Source organism: Lepus europaeus, chromosome 10, assembly GCF_033115175.1.
Source record: "Lepus europaeus isolate LE1 chromosome 10, mLepTim1.pri, whole genome shotgun sequence".
Lineage (NCBI taxonomy): Eukaryota > Metazoa > Chordata > Mammalia > Lagomorpha > Leporidae > Lepus > Lepus europaeus.
This window is the reverse complement of record NC_084836.1, coordinates 4,254,466-4,279,301: the sequence shown is the minus strand read 5'-3', so window position 1 is coordinate 4,279,301 and position 24,836 is coordinate 4,254,466. Positions and strand designations below refer to the sequence as shown.

Here is a 24,836-nt window from a genome sequence, read left to right as displayed (position 1 = left end):
GCGGGCTGGGACGCTCTCCTGGGAGAGTCCAGGATCCTGGCCAGGATCCCTCGCGGCCCCCAGGCCTGCGGCCCCTTTTCTCTCCCTGTGGGGCGACGGCCACAGTGACAGCCACAGCACGTCCTCTGAGCCCATGAAGGCTGTACTCTGTCTCCTGGGCAGCCGGCTGGGTCCCCGCTGTCTGGGACTGAGCCTGGGGTGGGGCCTCTGCTCTGGCCCTGGGGTCCGTGTGGCAGACCCAGGGCCGGTGGGAGGACCGAGCAGCCTCGCAAGCTGCCCCCGCGAGTGTAGTGATTGATGAGTTCGGTTTTTAAACAATTGCATTGGATTAAAAAAAAAATGAGGGGCGGCGCTGTGGTGTAGTGGTAAAGCCATATGGGCGCCAGGTCAAGTCCCGGCTGCTCCACTTCCGATCCGGCTCTCTGCTGTGGCCTGGGAAAGCAGCAGAAGATGGCCCAAGTCCTTGGCCCCTGCACCTGCGTGGGAGACCTGGAGGAAGCTCCTGGCTCCTGGCTTTGGCCTTAGCCAAGGCCATTGTGGCCATCTGGGGAGTGAACCAGCACATGGAAGACCTCTCCCCTCCCCCTCTCCCTCTCCTTCCCCCTTCGCCAACTTTGCCAATAAAATAAAAATAAATCTTAGGAGAAAGTGAGAGCGGACGTCTGGGCCCTGCAGGTTCCCGTCTCCACGTGAACGAGCAGGTGCTTGGGCGCAGATGTGGCTTTTGTGTGAACGCAGCTGGTCGGCGCCCTCTGGGCCGGCCCCCAGGGCCCCTCTCGGTGGCAGGCAGAGCACCCGGAGACACGAGATTCCTCTGGGGGAAGACTCCGGGAAGAGCTGTGCGGCTGGCAGGGCCTCCCCGTGGTCAGCTCAGCTGATCGGTGGCTTTGTTAGGTGAAGTCCTGCCCTGAGGCCGCCGGGGCCTCCAAGCCTGTGCTGTGGGGCCGATTGACGGGTGGGGGGTGTGGCCCCAGAGATGCCGGGCAGAGCCAGCCACCATTGCGGGAGGGGCTGTGGGGGTGGGGTCTCTCCCTGGGGCGTGGTGGCCGCTCAGGGCCCCGGGCAGTTGGCAGGAGCCACCTCTCATCTCTCCCCCAGCGCCCTTGTTTAACCGGGCCTCCCTGCTCCTCGCCCCCTAGCTGGGCGAAAGGCTCCTCCAGTCTCCGGAGACAGGCGGAGGAGTGGGCTGGTCTGTTCCCTCTCCCCCCCTTCCTCTCTCTCTGTCTCTGTCTCTCTCTCTCTCTTTAAGATTTATTTATTTGAAAGAAGAGGGTGGGAGAGAAATTGATCGATCTATCTTCCTCTGCTGGTTCACTCCCCCACGTGGCCCCAGTGGCCAGGGTCCGGCAGGGCCGAGCCAAGCCGAAGCCAGGAGCCTCCTGCAGGTCTCCCACGTGGGTGCAGGCATCCAAGCAGTTGGGTCATCTTCCACTGCTTTCCCAGGCGCATGAGCAGGGCGCTGGATCGGAGGGTGGAAGTGGGACAGGCACTCCAGGATGGGACGTGGGCATCAGCCCCTGGGGTCGCACGCCTGCCCTGTGAGTCACTCGGGAGGGTCTGTGCCGCTTTACAGACGGGATTGGAGCATTTGGGTGTGGGCAGGGGGCTGGGGAGCCAGGGCGTGGTCCCCCTGGGTGGGGCCCCCATCCCTGGTGGGGAGGAGACGGGTCCTACAGAACAGACCCGGATCCCACATGCAGACTTCCGTGTGCTCCAGTGCTGTCCCCCTCCCCTGCATGTCTGGACGCTGGTGCCCTGTCTATCAGCACAGCGGGGAGCTGGGACACTGGACCTGCCCCGGGCAGGGCTGAGGGTGTGTCGGGGGGAGTAGGCTTGGGCTGAGTGGAGTCACACGGGGGCCCCAGCAGCTACCAGGCTGCATTGGCTCCCTGGGCAGGGAACTATGCTCCGCCCTCCCCCAGTGCAGCCCCCCCCCCCCCCCCCGGCAGCCCCCATCGGCCTGACTTCAGTGTCCACAGCACCTGCTCAGACCAAAGAGCCCCGGGTCCTGCAGAGACAGCCTGGCCACTGGCCTTGCCTCCTGTCCCCTCCACACCTGGCTCCCAACAGCGCTTCCTGCAGCTGGGAGGGCGCTCTGTGCAGGGCTGGACGCCTTTGCAAGGGGCGCCGCCCCTGCGAGCCTCAGTTTCCCCATCTGTAAAGGGGTCGCTGTCACGCAGCATCGTGTGGCCAAGGCCTGGGCAGAGCAGGTGCTCGGGGCCGTGAGCCCTCGAGGGTGGACCACGCACCTCGCACCTGTCAACCCCAGATCCGTGTGGGGGTGGGAACTGTGATTATGTCGCCCTCCACAGCCTCCGACTCTGTGCCCTGCCCTGGGCTCCCGTGGTCCTGGCTGTCCCAAAGGCTCAGGCCTCTGCGCACCCACCCTCATCCTGGAAGTGGTGCACGGCCCGGCGTGGGGGCGCCGCCCGACCCTGACGCTCCCCCTTCCTCCGTGGCAGGTGCAAAACGTGGCGTTCGCCTTCGAGCTGATGCTGGACGCAGGGCTCAAGAAACCCAAGGCCCGTCCCGAAGGTAACGCCCCCGACCAGGCCCTGGGACGCGGGACCGTCTGGAGGGCCGGACGTGGTACCTCCCACGTGGGCCCTGCGTCCCCGGGCTCTGCTGGCCCCACGTCCCTGGGGCTTCCTGACTGCGGGATGAGGGCCTGGGGGCGGGGACCCCGCCCTCCTCTCCGTGTAGGTGGCCCCGCCGTCCCTCCACGGCTCGTGACTCGGGTCTGTGCCTCGGGGCCACATCAGAATCCCAGGAGGGCTCCTGAGGGCCCAGGTCCGTCCGGGGCTGTGGGGTGCGCCTGGAACTCGGTTCCTGGTGTCCCCGGGGCTGCTCGTCTGGGAACAGCGCTTTGAGAGTCTCTGCCCGTGGTGGCCGCGTCTGCCAGCCGTGCCCTGGGTCTCTGCGGCATGGACCGCGAGCCCGTCTAGAAAGCTCACGGCAGAGGCGAATGGTAAAGGCACTGATAAGTCCTGCGTGCAGCCGTCCGTGTCCATCTGACCTGGGCAACACAGACCACCCCGCAGGACCCCCACGCACGCTTCAGTGCTCGTGGGCCCGTGGGTGGGGTTGAGTGGGTGGAGCCTGCGGAGCTTCTACCCGCCCCTCCCCCACATCCACTCAGCAGCACGGTCTGTCCAGTTTCTGAGATCCCTGGAAGGTGGGTCCCCTCCCTTCTGCCCACCCGCTGCAGCCCCCCCCCCCCCACTGCTCCTAGCTGGTCCCGCCCCCCACCCTCCTCTCGGGGTTCCTGTGGGATTCCACTCCCTCCCGTGTCAGCGTGTGTGTGGCTGTTTGTGGATTCTGTCCCCGCCTCCCCCGAGAATGGAAGCCGCAGGGGAGCCAGGGTTCTGCCCGCTGCCTGCCTGGCTCGGACACTGCCCTTCAGTGTGGGGTCAAAGGGCGCAGGCGTCAGTCAGGGCGTGGGGGAGGGGCTTCGAGCACAGGCTCCGCTCTTCTCTCTCCCCGGCTGTGTCTCCTTGGGCAGGCTCCTTTACCTCTCTGTGCCCAGGACACCTCACTGCAGGGTGGGGGGGAACGATGCACCTGCCTCACAGGGTCACGGGAGGCTCAGGCCGAGGCTGCCCCATCAGTGGGGGGAGCAGGCCTCACGCCTCTGCAGGAGGTGGGTCCGAGGTGGGGGCCCTCGAGGGCTGAGCCGGGCCTGCTTCTGGCTCTCATGGGTCACCCTGGTCCCCTGGGAGGGAGCCTGCAGGAGGCCAGGGCCAGGCCCTTCCCACGCCGCCCTCGGAGGGCCTTTGCTGGAAAGAACCTTGCTCACGGTCCCAGGGCTGAGCGGGCGAGCGTTCAGGACGCACAGGGGAGGGGCTGTGGCCCCCGGGTCACCGGATGGGACTCCCAGGCTGGGGGCAGCACGGTGGCCTCCAGGGCGTTTACCTGCTCCCGCCCCCGCCGCTGGCTCCGTGGCCGCCTGGGCTGTCAGGGAGCTGGCGTGGATCCTGCCAGCTGGGGAGGCCTGGGTGTGCTGACGCAGCCCCTGGGTACCCTGAGCTCGGTCCTGGTTTGCTGGAGGGGTTCACTCATGGGCGGGGGCCTGGCCGTTGCCCACGGGGTCTTAGTCTCCTTCCGTCAGCTCCCCCCAGTTCTGCCAGCTGGGGCCCTGGAGTCGCTGTGGCTTGGCCGTGAGAAGGGCCGCACCCGGCAGCCTCCCTCGGCGGTTACCTGTAGGGGTGCAGCCAGGGGGTGGCTCTTGGTGGAGGCACCAACCTGAGGTCACAGCCGGGGAGAAGGACCGGGTGCCTAACTCCCACCCCCCCACCCCGAGGCTCACAGGGGAGCTGCGGGTCCCTGACGCCCCTCCCTCATCACACACACAGAGGCGCTGGAGCCCATCCTGCAGCAGGTCCCAGGACCGCTGGCTGCAGCCCGTGTGTCTGAGGTGGCGCTGCCCGGGGTGTCCTGGACGTGGTGGCCAGTGGTCAGTTGTGGCTCGGACGTGGCGGGCAGCTCCGGAAATGACATCACACCGACCGTGCCTCTGTTTCCTCCGCAGATGTGGTGAACTTGGACCTGAAGTCCACCCTGAGGGTCCTGTACAACCTCTTCACCAAGTACAAGAACATGGAGTGAGGGGCTCCGGCGGCAGCCCCCGCCCCGCTCTGCCCGGGGCTCCTCACCCCCTTCGCCTGTTAGAGGCCCTGCTGAGCTCCGAGGACGAGCAAGCCCCCCTGCGTCCCACCCCGCCCCCCTGCGTCCTGGGCAAGGCCACTCCAGTGCAGTCTCACACTGTACATCACAGTCCCCCAGGTGACGTGCGTGTCCGCCCGTGGCCCCGGCCCCTCCTGGCGCCTCGCCATTGCATCACGTGGGGCCTCTGCACACGCACCGGGCCCGGGGGCCCAGCCGCCACCTCCCTCCCTGTGCGCGGTGCGCTGGGGCGGCCTTGGGCTGCTTCTCTGGACCTGGCTCTGAAGGGCACCTGCCGACAGAACCTTCCCGGCTCCTGATTGGGACTGGGTGCGGTGGGGGACTTGGGAAGAGGGGGTCATGTGGGTTCCCCGAGGCCGTGGGTGGCCACGTCTACCAGGAAGTCCGAGGTGGAGGAGTGGGTGCCGCTTCTCCCCGCGTGCTGTGCCGGTTCCTGGTCTCTCCTGAGAACCCCGGGCGTGCCCGGTGTGACTCCCCCGCCTGACCTCATTCTGCCTTACAGTCACGTTCTGGGGTCCTCGGGGTCAGGACCGCAGCCTGGGGAGTTGGGGGGACCCACGAGGCGGGTGGGCAGCAGGACACGAAGCGTTCGCCTCATTCTCCCTAGACCCCCAGCAGCCTCTCTGTAAAAGACGCTGGGGCTCGTTTGCCCTGGCTGGCCTGGCTCTGAAGAGGATCAAGGATTCCATCGGCTGCGAGTTCTGGGCCGGCCCCTGGGGCCCCCTTGGCCTCGCTCACCGCCGGCCCCGCCCCCTTGCCGCAGCCCGGTGCTGGCTAACGTTACGTTGGATGCCAACACGGAGTTGTAGAGAACACTTTAATTTGCTCCTTCAGCCCTGCCTTGTTGCCAGGCTGGGGATGGGTTCAAAATAGCCTTTTTGACGGAGGTGGCTTTGCCAGCAGGCGCGAGAAATAATTAAAACGGTATTACGGCGGCTCCCGCGGGACGCTGTGACATTAAAGAGCCACGGTGACAAAATATCCGCGGCTCGAGCTGCCTGTGCCGTCTGTGCCGCACGCACACAGACACAGCAACCTGGAGGCGGGCCAGCTCGAGGCCCTGCCTTGCTTACCCCAGGGGGACGGGGATGGGGACGGGGCCTTGGTGTCCAGGGGCAGCTCCAGCCCATTCTGTGCCCGTTCCGGGAGGGGCATCAGCTTCCTGGCAGCCCCGGCCTCTTGCCCGTGTCCCACCTGTCCGTGCTTCGAGGGCTGAGGTGGTGGGGAAGGGAGACTGGCACGGATGTGCTGTTTTACCCCAGTGGCTCCCAGAAGGGGTCCCTCGGGGCTTCCCCACCTCAGAGCTCTGCCTGTGCCTCCAGTCCCAGTCGGAGCCCGTGGTGTGGCCGGGGCCGGGCTGAGGCCGGGCCGAGGCGAGACTCGGGGCCAGCTCTGCTTTGCCCACCCTGAGCAGCGCCATGGTTCCTACTGGCTCACTCCCCAGATGGCTGCAACAGCCAGAGCTGAGCCGGGCCGAAGCCAGGGTCTCCCACATGGGTGGCAGGGCCCCAGGCACTTGGACCATCTTCCACCGCCTTCCCACGCGTGTAAGCAGGGAGCTGGAACAGAGGCAGTACAGCCGGGGCTTGAACCTGCGCGGTGACTCGGGGGACCAGCATCGCGGGCAGTGGCTTAACCCTCCCGTGGATCCTGATTCCGGGAGGTCCTGGTCCCCTGGTTCTCGGGGAGCTGTTTTTCTCTGAACACGGCCTGGTCCTGAGGCTGGCTGAAAGCCTCGGGGGTCGGGCAGTGGCGGGGTTCTGCTCGGTCCCTGAGCCGGGGCGCCCGCTGGCGTGGAGCTGCCTGCAGCCCCGAAGCCCCTGTGACAACTGGCCAGCGTTATGCAAGCGCCGAGCCGGGGCCCCGCTGTGCCCTCCTTGGCTGCAGCACAGAGCTGTTTTATTTTTAAGCAACCGAATCCTCCCCCCCACACCCCCGAGGGCCAGTGTTTTATTGTCTTTTTAATTGTTTAAAGCCACGCTCACTTTGGAAGTTAAATAAAAGGCGCTTTGATGAGGCCGCCTGGCTGACGGGAGGAAACGCGCGTTCCCAGGTTCCGTGCCGGGCACCCCGCGCTGCCGTTTGCGCCAATAAAGCTCTCCCCGGCTCGGGGCCGCCTCCATCTTTTCTGGCTGCCGTCTGTGTCTCACACGCAGTGGTCGTTGCTTGTGCCAGCCCGGTGCTCGGTGCTCGGCGCTGGGGCCAGAGCTCGCCTGGAGCTCCCCGTCGGAAGAGCTGGCTCACAGCCTTGCTGTGGGGGAGGGGGGCGCTCTGGGGGCCTGGAGCCTCGCCCGGGGCTGGGGGAGCCGAGGGGGGAGCCGCAGCTGCAGATGGTGACTAATAAAGAACAGACCAGGGCAAATCTAAACCAGAACCGGACGCGGCTGCTGTCCCGGGGAGGCTGGATCAGAGCGGTCGTCGGGGACGGGACGGGACGGGGTCAGGATGGGACGGGGTCGGGGGTCTCCCTGCCCTCTGGAAGGGGCGTGGAGGGCCAGAAAGTGACCCCTCGGGGCTCTGCTGGGCAAGGGGCCCTGGGTGACCCGTGATGGTGGGCTAACCCCGGGCCCCACTCGGGCCCTGGCAGAGGTCGGAGCTGGGGCTGTTTTAGGGGTTTCCAACTTTCCTCCACATAACAGTGAGAAAACTGGGTTTCGGGGGCTGGTTGCAAAGGGGGCAGTGCTGCTTTAGAGAGACCTAGAATTGACAAACCGTGGCTGGAAAGAACCTGGGCTTTAGAGACCCCCAGTTCCAAGCTGACTTTGTCCCCGTGCGACCCACCCCAGGGGTTCACGAACCCCAGCCGCCGGCTCCACCGGGGCTCCCTCGGGCAGCCGTTCGCCGCTGCAGGAAGTGTTGCCCTTGGCAGGTGGTTGGCAGTGGCTGGAGACCGAGTTGTCACAGCTCGGGGAGGGGCGGCCGCTGGCATGGGGTGGCAGGTGCAGGCCTGGGCTGCTGGCAGCGTCCCAGGTGGCCAGGACAGCTCCGCTCCCAAGGCAGACTCCTCTGGCTCCAAACCTCGGCTGTGCTGAGGTCGGTGTCGGCAGCCAGGTCCCCGGGCCAGCCTGTCTCAACCAGGCCCTCGGTGGGGTTCATCTGTTAACATCCATGACGAAACAAACACTCGTCATAGACACCCGCGCTCTGTGGCCAGGATGGGTCCAGGGCCCGTCTTCTCCTGGGTCCTGTTTAACGTGCACCGAGGCGCTGGTGTGTCCATGCCGGGGGTGAGGGGCCGGGGGACATGGACTCCTGCCTTTGTGCACATGGAGTGTGCATTCAACTGTGGAGGGCACTGGGGGCGGAGCGGGGGTGGCTGCCCTGCCCGGGAGGGACTGACTGGGGAGACTGGGAGTCGGTGATGTGGAAGCCCCGCCCCTGGGAGGTGGTGACATGGAAGCCCCGCCCCTGGGAGGTGGTGATGTGGAGCCCCTGGGAGGTGGTACCATAAGCCCCGCCCCAGGAAGTGATGTGGAGCCGCTGGAGGAGGAGCAGGATCTGGGGGCCTCAGGTGGGGACTGGGTTGCTCTGGGCGGCCCTGATCCTTTGGCTTTTATGGGGTGGTTTCATCCTGTTCTCCGGGCCGACACCCTGGCGTGAGCAGGGTGCTCTCAGGGAAGTCCCCGCCCCCCCAAACCTGTCACCTCCCCGGGGGCCTGGGTCCCCTCCTTCCCTCGTGGTGGTCTCTGGGAAACCGCAACACGACCTGGCCACCTGTCCTTGGCCTGGCAGTGTGCCGGATCCAGGAATGGAGACTGGGAAGGTCACCTCGTTTGACCTTCCCCGGGCTGAAGCCAGCTGGGCAGGACCTGGGCCTGGGGCGGGAAGCTCGGCGGTAGTCAGGTTTCACTCATGCAAAACCTTATTGTTTGTCTAATTAAATACGCATTCATCTAATTATTTATGCGTTCATCTAATTATTTATGCAAACATCTAATTGTTTATGCGCAGTCTAATTATGCACTCACCTAATTGTGTATGCGTTCATCTATTTATGCATTCATCCAGTTTTGAAAGGCAGTGATGGGGGATGGGACGGGGTGTGGAGTCTGTCCTGCTGGTTCACTCCCCAGATGCTCACAACAGCCAATGTTGGCCCAGAGCCAAGCCCGGAGCTGGGAATCCCACCTGGGTCTCCCACACGGGCCGTTCTCTGCCGCCCTCCAGATCATTCGTAGGAAATCGGTTGGGAAGTGGAGCAGCCGCGGTGTCCCACGCAGTGTCTCGACCCTGTGCCACAACCCCCGCCCCAGTCCCTGGCGTTTGATTCCACACCTCGCCGTCAGTCCCTAGGGAGAGCTTTCACTGGGGCGTGGGAACCCAAACCAACACGTGGGTCAGTACTGACTGAGCACCTGCTGTGTGCCACAGGCCAGGCCGGGCCCAGGGAGGAGGTGGCTGGTGTGAGTGGGGGCAAGGCAGCACCGCAAGGCAGGCAGGAGCAGGGCTGGGGAGAGAGGGGCGGTGATGTCGGCTAGACAGAGCTGGGTGGGGAGGCCCTAGGCAGAGGGGTTGGCGCCGAGCCTCACCGCGGTCTGTTCCCCAGCACCCGTGCGCTTGGGTGGGTCGTGTGCCTGGTTCCAGCTGCCAGGGCAGGGTCCGGGGGGGGGGGCAGCATGCAGATTCACGCTCAACACGCAAATGCTGGGAGCCTTTGGAAGGTGCCGTGGGCTTCTTCCCCCGCCGAGTCTGGAAACGTCCACCAGGTGAGCGTGGGGCGTCGTGCAGGCAGCGAGCGCCCGGAGGACGACGTGGACTGGGGGACGTGGGCGCTCGGGGCGGCCTCGCCTTGCGTGGGCAGGACACTGGAGTTTACAGCGGGCGTTGGTACTGGCGACAAGGTGAGCGTGAGGACTTCTGGCGTTATCTCGTGCACGTTTCGGAATACCGGAAGTTTGCAAGATCCCGGAGTTCCTGTTCGCTCAGGGCTGTTCGTTCACGTCGCTCCACGTTTGCATTTTCCTCTGCACGCCGCCTCTCCCTCTCTTTCCAGATACGTGTAATAAGAATAATATAAATGCGTGTTTATTTGAACCTGCATGCTTTTAAAAAAAGGTTTATTTATTTGAGTTAGAGAGAGGGAGAGACAGAGATCTCCCACCCACTGGTTCACTCCCCAGGTGGCCACAGTGGTCGGCGCTGAGCCAGGTGGAAGCCAGGAGCCAGGAGCTTCATCCCGGTCTCCCACAAAAGCTCAGGGGCCCAAGCACTTTCCCAGGCTATTAGCAGGGAGCTGGATCGGAAGTGGAGCAGCCGGGATGCAAACTGGAGCCCCTGTGGGATGCCGGTTCTCAGGCCGTGGCTTTACTGGCTGTGGCACAGCGCCGGCCCCAAGGGTGGAGACTTGAGCCGACTGTGGTGTTAGGGGCGGGGCCTTTGGGGAGAGGTCAGGGTTCCTCCAGCTCACGGTGTGGAGCCCCCGTTCTCCCGTGGCAGTGGCTGCACCAGGAGAGGGAGAGGGACAGGTGCGCCCCTGTCCCTGGCTGTGTGATGTCCTGCATCCGCTCCGGACAGCAAGAAGCCAACCGCCAGCCGCGGCCCCTTGGCCTGCACCTGCTCTCACCCTGCAAAGTGGCTGCCCCGGCTGTGTCGCTGTGCCCAGACAGGGAGCAAGGGCCCTGGCGCTTGTGGAGAGCAGCTCAGGGCCGGGCAGTGGGCGTGAGCACCTGGGGCTCTGGCATGGCCCCGGCAGGGAGGCAGGGGCCCCGCGGTGGCCTGGGGGTGCCGGCTGAGCCTTGCTGGGATCAGATGTGGGCAGAGGTGACTGCTGGCCCGGGGCAGAGCTGACCCCACACTTCTGGCCCCAAGGCTGTTATTCTGGGGAGGGAGAGACAGAAATATTTGGAGTGGCCTCTGAGAGCCCGGCGGGGGCCAGCCGGCATGGCCAGGCCCCTGGCCTCCCAGGGGTTTGTGGGTGCAGCACGGGATGGGGGAAGTGGCAGCCGTGGAGGAAGTGAGAGGCCGCCCCTGCCTCCGAGCCCCGCGACCTGGGGAACCCGGAAGCTGCCGTGTTCCGAGCGCCCGAGCCACCGAGGCCACGATTCCCTGTGCGGAGAAGCAGCCAGGTGAGTCCCTCCGGCCCCGGGGCCCTCGGCTGCTGGAACCTTCCGCCTGTCCGTTTGCTGGGTGCTGCAGGCCACAGTGGGCCTGGCACGCCACGTGGAAGGCAGGCCGAGAGCTTAGCTGGGGCCGCACGGGGAGGGGGTGGTAGACCCCGAACCCCCACCGCATACTGCTGCTCAGAGTCATAGGGATCCCTGCACACGGGGGAGGGGCCCAGAGTCACCCAGCCAGAGGGAGGAGGCGCCACCCAGAACCCGGGCCCCCACCCCCTGGCCCGGCCATTTTGCCCGAGTCTCTGTGTCCCCAGAAAGCTTGGGACTTGCGGGCACAGCCGTCCCCCCAGGGGCTGCCTCCTTCCCCTGCACGACCCAGAGAGGGACAGGGTCCCCAGCTGCTTGTCTGATGGGGTGGCTCTGGGCCTCGGTCTCCCCACATCTCCGGGGGTCTCCTGCCTTGACCACCAACTCCTCCCTGTGCCCCCCAGGACTGGAAATGTGGGGCAGGGCCAGGGCCGAAGGGAGAGGACGGGAGGGGGCAGAGTTGCCTGCAGAGCGAGGGGCCTCAGCCGGGGAGGAAGTGGCTGGGGACAAGAGGGAGGCTGGCTTCCGGTCTGCTCTGGGCACCAGGAGGAGTGGGCAGGGTCCTGGGCCCCTGGGAGTGTGCCCTTTCCATTAAGTGTGCGTGTGGGTCAGAGCCCCGAGACCCCCAAGCCCCCTGCAGAGAGCCCCACTCACAGCCACTCCTGCAGGGGGGTAGGGGTGGGGCTGGGTGGCCTTGGCACCCCAGCTCCAGCCCGCTTGCTCCCAGGCTGGCTGTGCCAAGGGCGCGAGGGGCAGGCCCAGTTCTGGCCCAAGGAGCTCACTGTCCCGTGCTCCTCTCCACCAGGCCCACACAGGCTGCCCCGGGAACATGCCCCTGGGCGCCGGCAGTTCTGAGGGCAGCCACACCCCTGCTCGGTCCTGTGGGCTGGTGCAGGGATCCTGTGCGGGGCGGATGGCAGGCGGGGGGCGGGCGGCTCTGCACCTGCTCCGAGGGCCCCACGTCGCCGCCCAGCCTCTGCTCCTCCTGGGGGCCCCATGCCCTTGCTCAGGCCGGCCTGGCCACTGGCCCAGCCAGAGCGCAGCTCCCACCCCGGCCCGGTGCCTCCTGCCCTCCAGGAACCGCTGAGCACAGAGTGAATTCAGAGCTGTGCTCCAACCACGACACCTTCTGTCCCCCGAACCCTCCAGGGCGGGTGAGGGAGAGGATGGAGCCGGAGTCCTCCCGCGGCCTGCTGCAGCTCCCCACAGAGGCGCGCCTCCCCACGGAGGGGGAGCTCCCCCCAGGTGGGTGCCCCGGGGCCAGGGGTGGGGCCGAATGTGTGTCTGGTGGGCAGCAGGTCCCAGCTGGCGGGTCCCGCCCTATTCCACCCAGCGCCTCCTTCCAGAACCTTCCACGTAGTTACCCACATAAGCCTCTACCCCAGGCTGTGGATGCCACTGCTGACAGAAGCCGGTGGCTGAAGCCGGCTCTGCGCCCACCCGTGGGCCCCGTGAGCGCCTCACACAGGGTGGGCAGCATCTCCTGCTCTTGCCAGACCAGGGAACTGAGGCAAGGGGCAGGGGTGGGGGGCAGGTAACGTAACAGGTTCCGAGGGGCCACGCCCACCGCACAGTACCGCCCCCCCAGCACCAACGCCCACAGGCTGGGGGCTGCAGACGTGGCCCCTTCACATGCGTGGGCTCCCTTGGAAGCGGGGAGAGCCCGGGGCGAGGGTGCCCTGTCTTCCTCCCCGGAGCCAGCTCAGAGACAGACACAGGCAGGGTCCCGGAGGGGGGCTGGGCTTCCTGGCCATCCGGGACCCCCGTTTTTAAATGGTTCAGTCTGGGCAGTGTCTCGAGGTCCTTGTGGGTTGTGGTGGTGGGACTCGGCCCCCGGGGAAGCGCTTCCGGTCAGGGAGGCTCCGGGGACAGAAGCCGTTCCCCGTCCCCGGGAGTTTGTCCAGCGCGTGGCTGTCACCTCCTCTCTGTCAGAGGCCGTGGCCAGGCGATGGGCGGGGTCTCAGCACGTGCGGGGAGCTCTTCCTGCGGGGTCACGGCTGTGGGCTCAGGCGAGGCTGCCCTCCCGCTGACTCAGTTTCCCCCATGCACATTGGGGTGAGCTGACCTCAGAATCCCCCTAAACCCCACGTCCTGTGGGCTCCTGGCCTCTGACACGTGGGAGGGGCTGACCCAGGCCTCAGAGGGTGCAGGTGCGCCAGGGGTCGGGCTGGGAGCTGGGGCACGACCTTTGCCCTTCGCCCCTGGGCTGTGGTTCCTCTGGGCAGCAAGGGACGGGGCCGTCTGTTGAACCCCGGGCTGCCCCGGTGTGGGGAGCTCCAGGTGAGCGAGGCCCCGACCCTGCCACGCCCACTGTGCTTCCAGGGGAGAAGAAGAAGTACCTGGCACCCGCCTCGCGGAAGGACCCCAGGTTTGAAGAGCTGCAGCAGGTACGGCCGCTCCCCTGGGGCCCGTCTTCCCGCGGTGGGGGGTCTCACCTGCAGCCAGTGACAGCAGGGCTGGGGGAGAGGGGCTGGAGGCCTCTGGGCGACCGGCTGTGTGGCTGCTGGGTGAGCACTGAGTGAGCGCCGACTGCATGCCTTTACACACACGTCCCATGTGGCCTCCCTGCTGCGCGCGGGGTCTGCTGTCCCCTGAATCCCAGGGAGGGGACAGCCAGGCACCCGTGCGGGGCACACGGCTCGCCAGTGACAGAGCTGGGGTCTGACCCAGGCCCCCAGCCCCAAGCCCTGTCCTCTGCCACTTTCTCAGCACCCAGGGCAACAGGGGCCCAAGTCTCCCAGTTCTCGGGCCTCTCCTGGCCGGTCTGCTGAGGCCACTGGACCAGCTGGGTACAGGCAGGCTTGGCCTCTGTTTCCCTCTGTCCTGTTCTCCAATCTCCGTGTGGCCTCCTCCAGGGAGACCTCCAGGCCTAAATCACCTTCCAGCCCCAAGGCTTGGCAGGCCATTTCCTATCCCCCATTCTCTCACTCCACCCCCACCTGTCCCACTGGAGCAAACACGCCTGGTGCTGACCAGAGCCCAGCCCTGCGGGTCCCTGGCTCACCTGACAGGGGCTGACCTGCCCACCAGAAGCTGACCTGGGGATTTGGGCACAAGTAGCTGAGCGGGGAGGGTGTCCCAGGGTCCAGGGAGGAAGGGGGACCTGGGGTGAGGGGTGGAGCTGCCTGGGGCCCGGGAGCCAGTGCAGGGCAGGGACCGCAGAGCCGCTGGGATGTTCACACACAGGGCTGCTCCCCTCAGGGGGCTGTGGGGTGTGGTTGCCTTCCAGGGCAGTCCCAGGCTGAGCTGCAGTGGGGCTGGGAAGGACCCCAGCAGCCCGTGCATCACAGCCACGGTGGCCAAGTGGGCACCCTAAGTCTGCAGCACGTGCCGTGTCCCCGTGTGGGACAAGACCCCACTTGTGGGCGCCAACACCATGCACACAGCAGAGACGGCCCCGCAGGAGGAGCCCGGATCATGGAGGCCTTCCCAGAGGAGGCGGCATCCGACCAGGCCTTGAAGGAGGGCTTGGTGGGAGGCAGAGTCTCAGGGCAGAGGCCGGAGTAGAATGGGGATGGGCCTCGTGACCCCCGGCCTCGTGACCCCTGACCTGGTGGCCGTCCCCGGGCCCGCAGGTGCTGATGGAGTGGATCAACGCCACACTCCTGCCCGAGCACATTGTGGCGCGCAGCCTGGAGGAGGACTTGTTCGACGGGCTCATCCTGCACCACCTATTCCGTAAGCGGCCGCGCCCAGGGCTGCAGGGCTCAGCCCAGCCCCGACATGGCGCAGCCCCGGGGGCCGGGCCACCTGCCACGCCAGCCAGCCAGGCGGGGCTGCCCCGGGCGCTGATGCTGGGGTCCGTGCCACACTGCCCCTCGAGCATGTATTGAGCGCCTGCTGCTTGCAGGCCCTGGGGGAGACGCAGAAACCCACTGCTGCCCCCTCCCCCACCCTCGGCTGCCCCCAGCTGCTGGAGAGAAAGTGCGTAGTCTCCAGGGACATGGCTGGGGGCTGGGGGCGGGGGGCGGCGTCCATGGCCAGGGCTGCCTCCTGCCCCAGTCTCCCTCCCCCTGTGCCCTAGGTGGGTCCCGTGGGGGCTGTGGGTCGGTCTTCCTGTGGTCCTAGGGGCAGGGCTGGGCCCGGGGCCCACGTAGCAGGTGCTGCTGGGCCTCAGAGACTGCCAGACTGCCCCAGCCCCACCTGCCAGGCCCTGAGAGGCTCACAGATTGAGAAAGTATGGGATGGAGCCTGGGGGGGAGAGGGTGGACTAGGCTTTAACCCCTAGACCACACCGCCCTGTAGCCAGGGGTGCAGGTGCAGGGCTGTCAAGGTGAGAGGGGCCAGGGGCAGCTCAGCGGGTGGCGACCTGCTCACGTCACGGGGCCTGCGTGCCCACGGGGCCTCTTCCCAGGTGCACAGGGGGCTCCCAGGCAGCTGGGGCTGTGGGTGCCACCGGGCCCTCCCTACCTGGGGTGCTGGCCTCCCCGGGAGCCCTCACTGCGCCTCCCGCCCACAGAGAAGCTGGCGGCGCTGCGGCTGGAAGTGGAGGAGATGGCCTTGACCTCTGCGAGCCAGCAGCGCAAGCTGGCCGTGGTGCTGGACGCCGTGAACCGCAGCCTGCAGGTGGAGGAGCGGCAGGTCCCATGGAGCGTGGAGGGTACGGGGGCCTTGCGGGGACGGCAGGCGCGGCCGGGGTCCTCCAGCCCCCCGACAGGCCGAGAGCAAACGGAGGGAGCGGCCAGCCGGGGGCAGCTCGCCGGAGCCCCCTGCCAGGGCGTGCGGGAGGTGCGGGAGATCAGAGAGGCTCAGCGCAGGGAGGGTTGTGGGGCAGACAAGGACGATGGCGCTGCCGCTTTGAAACGATAATCCTGGGCCTCGAGGGTCAGCCAGGGCGGCAGGCGTCCGGGGCTGGACGGGCGTGATCGTCTGCGGGTTCTGAACACGCCGCGGGGTCTCCAGGTCCTTGGGCACGGGCCCCCTGGGTCTGCGAGCGAGGTGGTGAGGAGGGGGAGGAGGGGAGGGGGAGGGGGGAGGAGGGAGAGGAGGCGGAGGGGAGGGGGAGGAGGGAGAGGGAGAAGAGGATGGGAGGAGGAGGAGGGGAAGGGGGAGGAGGGGGGGGAGGAGAGGGGAAGAGGGGGGGGGGACAAGGGGAGGAGGAGGAGGGGGAGGGGGACAAGGGGAGGAGGGGGGGGAGGAGGGGGAAGAGGAGGGGGAGGGGGACAAGGGGAGGAGGTCTCTGGCTGCAGGTCCTGGAGGTCCCTCGGCTCTGAGCTCCGCCCCCTCCCCCCCAGCCATCTTCAGCAAGGACCTGCTGGCCACCTTGCACCTCCTTGTGGCCCTGGCCAAGCGCTTCCAGCCGGACCTGCCCCTCCCAGCCAACGTCCATGTGGAGGTCATCACCATCGAGGTGCGGCCCAAGCCCCGAGGGCTGCCTGCCCCCGTCTTGGGTGCCCGTGGCCACACCTACAGGGGGGCTGCTGCCCAGGGAGCGGAGCGAGATCTCACTTCCCCCCGGGACGGTGACGGGGTCCTGGCTGGCAGAGACCCTGGCCAGGGTCCGAGAGGGGCCGGGGGCTGGCCAGTCCCACTTGGCTCCTGGGGCCAGGCGTGGGAGATCTCACCCGGGGCCACCTGCGGCTTTCTGGTCATGGCCACGGGGAGCCTGCACACCGCTGAGGCTAAGCCACTGCCCCGCCCCACAGTGGTGCCCGTCCCTTGTCAGTCCCGGTGGTGGAGCTGCCTGCCGCCTCCTTCAGGAAGTCCTCTCTGACTTCTACCCCCGTGGGATGTACTCTGCAGCCTGTGTGTGACCTGGGCTACGGTGAACGCCGGAATCCATGACCTCTGCCCCCAGGCAGTCTCTGCCCACCCCACACAGGGACCCCACGCACCTGTCTGCCCCGTGCTGCTAACCTTTGACCTGCCCTGATGATAAACTGAGTCCAGGAGTCACTCCCACCCAACACGTTCCAAAAACATAGACCAAAATTCCGTGCTGGGCCGCTCTGTGGATTTGTGTACGTCTCTTATGTAAGTCAGAGACATCATTAATTCATTACCTCGCTCATTCACGTCTCCCCCTCCTGCCTTCGCAGAGCACCAGGACCGGTCTGAAGTCGGAGACCTCGGTGGAGCAGCTCACCGAGTGCGGGTGAGGACGGGTCGGGGCCCACGCGGGGCTGGCCTGGGTTTGCAGGCGTGGCGGCTGGGCCTGGGGCCGGGGTGGGGGCTCCATCCACCCGACCCCCACGGGCGGGGGCCTCGCACTGCTGGCTTCCCTGTGCCCCGCAGGGCAGTGCTGGCCCCTCAATCCAGCCGCAGCCGGCCGGCCACCCTGCCCTCCTCCCCGGGGTGGACCCCCAGTCCGGGAGGCCGGCTCTGCCCAGCGAGTCGGAGTCACCTTCGGGCGCGCGCAGCGGCTTCCTGTGTGTGCCCTTGATGCTCTGCCCGGGCTGCGGGGCTGAGCCTGCCGGGCCCTGGGCTTAGCCACAGGAGCAAAGAGAACGTCCCACACCAACCAACATGGCCACAAGGAGGAGCAGTGGGCGGTGTCGCTCGCAGAGGGCCAGGGCAGGCGAGAACCTGGGCGGAGGCACCGGTGGGCGGGAGGCCCCGGGGCCACTTGGGTGCAAGAACACACAGGCACTCGCTGTAGACAGAGGATCTGTGCGGTGTTGGGTGCCCACCCCGCCCCTGGCCGGTAAGACCACACACACAGACAGGCCAGGGCAGGGGACCGGGGGCCGGGTCGTCGCCCGCCCCAGAGGGGCCCGGAGGGAAAGGGCCCGGGTTTCCTGGTGTCAGGGCCAGCGCCCGTCTTGTTGAGCGGCTGTGGGTCTGTAGACTGTTTCAGCATTTCCTGATGGTTTCTGTAACCATTTCTCCCCCAGCGCAGACAAGGACGGCCTCCTGGTGAGTGCGCGCATCACGCAAGGCGCTCTCCTGCACGCTCCCGCTCTCCTGCACGCTCTGACCGTGCACGGGAGGATGAAGAAGGACGGTGGGCGGAGCTTATGCCCCCCTCCCCACCTCCCTGCCTCTGCTGCTTGAGCCCCAAGCCCCCACTCCCACCCACACCTCCTCTGTCTCCGTCTCCGTCTCGGTCCATCTGTCCGTGCGGCTGGCCGCTCCCTCCCAGGGCCGCTCCTGTGGACAGAGAGGTGGAGTCGGGGGTGGGGCCTGGACGCCGAGGGGTGGGGTCGAACGCTGCTTCCCCGCCTGATCGAGGACAAGCCTTTGAGCCATCAGTGCCTCGCCTCGGTGTGCTGGTCTGAAACCAGCGAAGGCTGCAGGGCCCGAGGGGAGACTGACGGTGCTGGGGGCAGGGTGTGTGCTCACACGGCACAGCCGCGCCGCACCCCGACCACCCCCTTGTGATGTTGTACCTCTCAGGCGTCCTTTCCTAGGGTAGCTGGTCTGGCCGGCCGGCCATACACCCACACGGCAATCCCCCCACACCCGATCCCCCACCCGTCCATCTCAGCACCGCCCATCCAATCAATCACCCATCCACCCACCCACCCAATCACCATCCATTCATCTCTCCACCATTCACCCATCCCTCTATCCATCCCCCCATGTACCAACCAGTCATTCATTTACCTGCCCAACCATCCACCTACCCATCCATCCCAACACGATCTTTCCTCCTGCACCCTCCCTGCTTAGCACCCAGTGCTGGTGGGCCTGGTGTGCTGTGGGTACTTAGCACCCAGTGCTGGTGGGCCTGGTGTGCTGTGGGTACTTAGCACCCAGTGCTGGTGGGCCCGGCGGCTGGGGGTGGCAGCTGGCCTGAGGAGAGCTGATAACCTGGGAGGGATTTGGAGACTGAGGCTGCGGGAGGCAGGATGGGGAGCAGGGTCAGCCAGAACCCCAGGCGGCATGGGGACAGGGCTGCCCAGCGAGCAGGGTTCTGGGCAGGACAGCGTGAGGATGGGCAGGGACACAGAGCCCCTGGCCCCTTCAGGGCCGCTCTCCCCGACCCCAGGCCCAGAGGCCCCGGGACCCTGGTGCCTGTGCGTGGTGTGCAGTGCGCGGTGCTGTGTGTGCAGCCTCCTCCCGTCTGGTCGAGGAGACAGGCACGCAGCCGGGGGACGGCGCTGAGTGTGGGCGCACGGTTCCCGAGGATGGGGGTCCCCTGGGCGGGGGTGGGGGTGCTCACTGCCAACAGTGGGAAGCCAGGTGCCCGAGGACGCAGGGCCTGAGCCGCCCAGGGGCCCCTTCTGTCCCCCGGCCGGTGGGAGGGCCCAAGGGGCTGGCCTCCCGCACCCTGCAGGGGTCCCAGAAACCGGCGCCAGCCCCATGAGCCCCCAGGTGGAGCAGGGGCCTCAGGGGAGGGAGGTGCCAGGCGTCCGCTCAGAGGGGACAGCCGCTTCCCTCGGCCCCACCCTGTGACCAGCTGCCATCACCCAGCTGTGTTACCTGCGGCTATCCAGCTGGATCTCGGCCCCCCACCCCCGCCCCGGGAGGCTTACAGGTGAGGACACCCAGGCTCGGGCCCCCTGTGTCACCCACGCGGGCCAGAGCCGGGGAGCAGGGCCCGCACCACTCCGGAGCCCTGAGGCACTGACTCCGGCTCCCTCCGGGCCGGTTATTCTGGAACCTTCTGTGGGGAGGCACAGCCCCTGTTTGGCAGGGCTAATGGCCGCGTAATGAGCTGTTTACCGGATCTGGGTCTGCAGGGGATGTCTTTGATGAATTATTTAAGCTGGCGCCGGAGAAAGTGAAGGCGGTGAGCGAGGTAGGGAGAGCACAGCGCTAGCGGCCCTGCCCGCCCGCCCTCCTCCCCTCCCCTCCCCCGCTCTCCCCCACCCCTCCCCCTGCCTCCCTCCTCCCTTCCTGCCCTCCCTCCTCCCTTCCCCTCACCTTCGCTCCCTCCCTCCCTCCTCCCCTCCCTTCCTCCCTGGTTCCCTCTCACCCTTGCTTCCTCCCTCCCACCCGTCCTCCCTCCCTCCTCCCCTCCCGCCCTCCCTCATTCCCTCCCTCCCCCCTCCCACTCTCACTCCGTTCCCTCCCTCCCTCCTCCCCTCCAGCCCTCCCTGGTTCCTCTCACCCTTGCTCCCTCCCTCCCACCTGTCCTTCCTTCTTCCCTCCCACCCATCCTCCCTCCCTCCCTCCCCACCCCTCCCTCCCGCCCTCGCTCCGGCCTGCTCCAGGCCAGGTGGTGTCCCTCTCCCCCCCGGCCAGGCCATCATGACGTTTGTCAACCAGAAGCTGGAGCGCCTGGGCCTGTCCGTGCAGAACCTGGACACCCAGGTAGGGACTCGGGCGGGGGAGGGGCCCCAGGCAGGGAAGGGCCGTGGGTGCGGGGAGGAGAAAGGGTGCCCCTGGCCTGGAACACCCTGTGTGGCGGGGGCGGGGGGGGCCACCTCTTGGACACTCAGTGTCTTCCTCTCCCAGAGGAGTCCCGGGGTGGGGGAGAGAGGGGGCCGTGCAGCCCCGCACAGAGCTGGCGTGACTGTTCATCGCTGCCCAGCTTTCATGACAAACCGTGGACGAGAGGCCGGCGCAGGGGCCCGTGGGTCCTCCCTGGGCGGTTGCACGGGCTCAGGCACCTTTGCTGGCCGGTGCCGTGTGCCGCGTGTGATGCTGGGGCCAGGCATTGCTGGGGGCACGGACGCAGCCTGCCTGGTGCTCAGCCCACACTGGGCCCAGTTAAACTCAGCGGTCCTGGGTAGGAGCAGGTGGCCACGGCCTTCCACCAGGTGCTGCGGCCCACGGCGCAGCAGGACACAGGAGCAGAGAACTGACCGCCAGGCCCGGGGCCTTCCTGGTGGCCTGGGAGTCTGCTGGCTGCTGGGGGCCTGCGGGCCTCGGGCTGCCTGGGTGCTGCCGTGTGGTTGGGGGTGAGGTGAAGGGCGAGATCTGCCCCCAGGGGGGCCGGTGGCTTAGGAGGGCCGTAGCCAGGGTGCTCCCTCCTCGGATACACGCTGTGCTCCATGGTTGAGATGGACAAAGGGCGTTCCCAGTGTCAGCTCACGGGCGCCTCACCACAGCCCCCGGTGGGCGCCCGATTACCACCCATTTTACAGATGAGGCTGCTGAGGCTCGGAGAGACTAATTAACGCGTCCGAGGTGCCACAGCGTGTAAGTGGTAGGACTGGGATTTGAACCCAGGCAGCTGGGCCAGAGTCTGTGCTCGTAGCACCTGCTCCCATGTGCTGGAGACGAGGCAGGGAGGGGAACACCCGCCCCCGGCGCCAGACGTGTGCCTCTGCACACCCATGTAGCTGCGTGACCTTGTCACGTTCCGGGCTCCTCACAGGACGTGGGGGATGCACGCGGGCTGCCTGGGATGCGGCCCAGCAGGGTGAGTGGCAGGGGCGTGGCTCTCACCTGCTTCTCGTGGATGCAACCGTGGTTTCCGGCTTCGACCCAGCCTGTGCCTTCCTCTTCTCTCCCCTGGTGCGAGGCGATGTCTGGCGTGTGGTCACGCGCACGGGGGTGGCATTTGGATTCCCGGGGTTTCGGCAGGAGAGATTTTAGGTCGGAGCAAACGACACTGAAGCAGGCTTAATGGGAGGAAATCCCATTAAGGCCCGGGAGGGTGGATTTCCTCCCGTATCCGATCTTGGGTTTTGAATCTTTGAAGAGATTCGGTGGGATTATAGTAGCACACGATCCGCTGGTGGGGGCACGACAGCGTCGTCTGTGAGCCCAGAGAGAACAGGCAGAAATATTAATGCGGCAGCAGGCAGGATGAGCCCCGTGCTCCATCCTCTGCCTGTTCCTCATGGGACGATTTTACACTGTTTTCTCCTGGGTCTCTGTAGCGCCCGGAACCGTGTGTTGTTTAGACAAAGAGCTCTGTACGGTGGGCGTGTTCTACGACCCAGGCTTTGCACCTGCTGGTTACAACACCCCTGGAAGGTCAGGAATGTTTTCCCCACTTCTCTAAAGGGCTCAGAGAGGCTGTGCGAGTCCCTCAGGGCCTCAGGCCCCGCAGGTGGCCCGGCTGCAGCTTGTCCCCGGCGGCGGCCCCAGCCCCGTCTTCTGTAGTTCGCAGACGGGGTCATCCTGCTCTTGCTGATTGGACAGCTGCAAGGCTTCTTCCTGCACCTGAAGGAATTCTACCTCACGCCCAGTTCTCCTGCGGAAAGGGTGAGTTTGCCGAAGTGTTCCCGGGGGCCTCTGGGTGCACACGTCCATGCCACTGGCACAGTCTTTGTGCGTCCGAGGGGAGCTGGATCGGAAGTGGAGCAGCTGGGACTTGGACCAGCGCTATGGCGGCGGCAGCATAGAGATGCCACTGTTAGTGGGTGTGGTCTCTGCGCCCCGGCAGCAGGGGGCGCTCTTGATGCTCAGGTTCCCCAGGACAGGGCTGCGGGGCTGGGGCCTGCAGGCCAGGGGGTAGCAGCAGGGACAGCATGTTGGGGTTCCCACCACGCCCAGGCCCCGGGCCAATTGTTCAGTGCCACCACGGGCCTGCCCGCAGACCCAGTGGCTGGAACCACACCTGTGAGTTGGCCGGGCTTGGTGGCCAGGGGCTCGGTTGGGCCTGCACTCTTGTCTGGGACTGGCTGTGATCAGGCCACGTTGGCTGGGTGCCTCGGTGCTCCTCCAGGGACCAGTGGGCAGCCCTGGTGGGTGCTCCTGCAAATAGGACACTGGAGGCCCGGGTAGGGCTGGGGGGCTCCGTTGCCAGCTCCTGCTGCTGGCCAGAGCGTACACGTGGCCTTGGTGGTGCAGAGGGGTGAGCAGCATCGGCCAGGGGAGCGCTGTCCCGCCGGCTGCCGCGTCCTCCTGGGGGAACCAAGTCAGAGAGGGGCTGGGGCCCGGCTGAGAGCGCCCCCCGCTGGTCACGATGGAGGGCGGGCCGGCGTCTGGGTTTGTCCCTCTCCTAGTCTCCTTCCCAGGAGCCAGGGTAAGACCCCTGGGAGAACAGGGGCTGCCAGGGCTCAGGAGGGGCAGAGTCCAGGCCAGGTGGCCCTGCAGGGCCCACACGCAGGAGGCAGCACTGTGAGTGCCCAGGGTTCAGAGCGCAGCCCAGAGCCGACGGGGCTCTTCTCCTTGTCGCTCGGGTGAGGGGACCCCCGGGCTCAGTGTGTCCCACGTCCCCAAGGCCCCGCCGCCGGCCCCTGTCTCTGAACCTGCTCCCCACAGCAGGCAGCGTGGAGGTGGGTGGAGGGCCGGGGCTCTCACCTGGGCCCCAAGGATGTGGGTTTGCGGCCCCTGCACCTGCCAGGCGCCGTGGGGAGAGAGGCTGGGGACCAGGGAGGGAGGTGACCGCTGGCTCTCTGGCTCGGCAGAAACGGAACCAGCGCGCCAGGCCTCGGCTCCCTCCCACTCACAATGATTTCTTCCCCTACGGCCCACCCAGGTCGCGACCTTCCCTCGGCTGGAGGAGCAGAGCGGGCTAGCGACCTCAGCTCAGGCCAGCAAGGACAGTGGACGAGGCTAGGGTGGAGCGTGGGGAGCCGGCTCGCAGGGCCTGGGCCGCCCTCCCGCGAGCTGTCTCCTGTTCCCATAGAGCCGGGTGACGAAGGTGACAGGCAGACGGTGTCACTGCTGGCTGCGATGGCAGCGGCTCCTCCAGGCCAGGGAGCAGCTGTCCCTCGGCCTCTGTCACCTGACCGGCCCGGAGCAGGTGCTCAGGACAAGCTATGGACCTAGGGACGGGCGCAGTGGCAAACGGGGTGCAGGGGCAGACAGTGTGGGGCCCGGCCTGGCCCTGAGGTTGTGATGAGTCCTGGCACGGTCAGGGCTCCGGGGGGCCCTGCCGTGAAAGGCCGGGCACCAAGCCGGTGTGGGGCGGAGTCTGAGGCTCCCGCCTGGGCGGGGGACGGCACCTGGGGGGCGGCTCCTCCAGCCTCCGGCCAGCTTAGCCCAGGCATCAGAGAGCCAGGCCTGGCTCCATCACCTTCTCTCTCCTGAGCGTCGCTGAGCCTGGGTCTCCTGACCCTGCCTCGCCGGTGGAGAAAGAACCGGGGGCTTCTGAGGGGGTCTCTGCTCCCCGCCCCCACCACGCACCCTTGCCACTGCTCCGGCGGGACTTGCCTCCCCCAACCCCCGAGGCGCCCAGTGTCCGGCATCTGCTCAGGGCAGGGCCTGCGAGTGGCCGAGGGAGGGGGCCCCATCTGTAGGTGCTGGACGACCTCCGCTGTGGGGAGGGGCCGGGGGCCCTGCCTCATGGGCCCAGGGCCTTGTCCTTGTAGCTGCACAACGTGACCCTGGCCCTGGAGCTGCTGAGGGACCACGGGCTCCTGCAGCAGCCGGTCAGCCCCGAAGGTGAGCGGGGCCACGAGCGGGCACAGGGCGCGGGGCACAGGGGTGGGGTGTGGGGGTGTGGGGGGTGGGGGGTGGGGGGTGGGGCCCTCTCGTCTCCCACGGGCACACAGGACACAGGTGTGAGGGTGTGTGGGGGGTGGGGCCCTCCAGGGTGGGGTGGGGTGGGGCGTGGGGCATACGGGGACCACGGTGACAGCCTGACACCTGGGCGCCAAGCAGCGGAGCCCCGCGGAGGGGAGGGGCCTGAGGTCATGGGCGGAGCCATCTCAGGAGGCAGGGCCTGGGGTTGCAGGGGCGCCCTGGACAGGAGCAGGGGGGCGGGCTGTGTGCACAGGCCTGGCAGGGACACTGCCCCGGCTGGCTGCAGCGGCGCAAGCCCCATGGGGAGCCCTGAGTCCCGGGGATCGGGACAGGGAGTCACCCGCGCCCCCACCCCGTCCACAGCCATCGTGAACAAGGACGCCAGGAGCACGCTGCGGCTGCTCTACTGCCTGTTCCGCAAGCACAAGCTGGAGGCGCCCCACGGAGCCCCACGTTAACCGCGCTGTCCCCCAGAAGCCGGGTCGCCCACCTGGGGACCCAGGGCCGGCCTGGGCCCCACCCCCTCCCACCCCTGCACCCACAGCCTCTGTCTCGCTGCATTGATTTAGCAAAAGCTCTCCTGGGAGGGACCCTGGGGGTCCTGGGAAGGCTCCACGAAGGCCGGGGGTGCGCTGGGCCCTGATGCTGCGCCCTGCGCCCTGCACGCTGCGCCCTGCGCCCTGCACCCAGCACCCAGCGCTGGGTGGCCTGCGTGTGAGCCTGGCCACAGCCCCGCCTGGAAACCAGCGGCCTGCTTTC

General features: G+C 67.2%; 2 protein-coding genes across 2 annotated transcripts in view; both read left to right on the top strand.

Annotated features, from left to right (window-relative positions):
• The window catches only part of PARVB (parvin beta), an 86,158-nt gene extending 79,343 nt beyond the window's left edge, over positions 1 to 6,815 (top strand). The window contains exons 12-13 of the mRNA XM_062202714.1: positions 2,463 to 2,535; positions 4,529 to 6,815. Coding sequence (XP_062058698.1) covers positions 2,463 to 2,535; positions 4,529 to 4,605 — 150 coding nt within the window. The 3' untranslated portion in view covers positions 4,606 to 6,815. The remainder of the gene's footprint in view (positions 1 to 2,462; positions 2,536 to 4,528) is intronic.
• Positions 6,816 to 10,499: 3,684 nt separating this feature from the next.
• PARVG (parvin gamma) lies at positions 10,500 to 24,535 on the top strand. The gene is made up of 14 exons (XM_062201868.1): positions 10,500 to 10,748; positions 11,904 to 12,071; positions 13,149 to 13,213; positions 14,402 to 14,504; positions 15,286 to 15,426; positions 16,061 to 16,176; positions 16,865 to 16,920; positions 17,660 to 17,769; positions 19,205 to 19,245; positions 19,426 to 19,509; positions 19,956 to 20,024; positions 21,768 to 21,869; positions 23,924 to 23,996; positions 24,441 to 24,535. The coding sequence occupies exons 1-14, from the start codon at positions 10,610 to 10,612 to the stop codon at positions 24,533 to 24,535; spliced, it is 1,362 nt and encodes a 453-aa protein (XP_062057852.1). The 5' UTR covers positions 10,500 to 10,609.
• The last annotated feature ends 301 nt before the right edge of the window (positions 24,536 to 24,836 follow it).

Bases quoted from the DNA above. Each gene is read 5' to 3' on its own strand.
- PARVG (XM_062201868.1), top strand. From the start codon at position 10,610: ATGGGGGAAGTGGCAGCCGTGGAGGAAGTGAGAGGCCGCCCCTGCCTC. The intron at 13,214-14,401 runs GTACGGCCGCTC...CCGGGCCCGCAG, and splicing joins GGTTTGAAGAGCTGCAGCAG to GTGCTGATGGAGTGGATCAA. The intron at 16,921-17,659 runs GTGAGGACGGGT...TTTCTCCCCCAG, and splicing joins GAGCAGCTCACCGAGTGCGG to CGCAGACAAGGACGGCCTCC.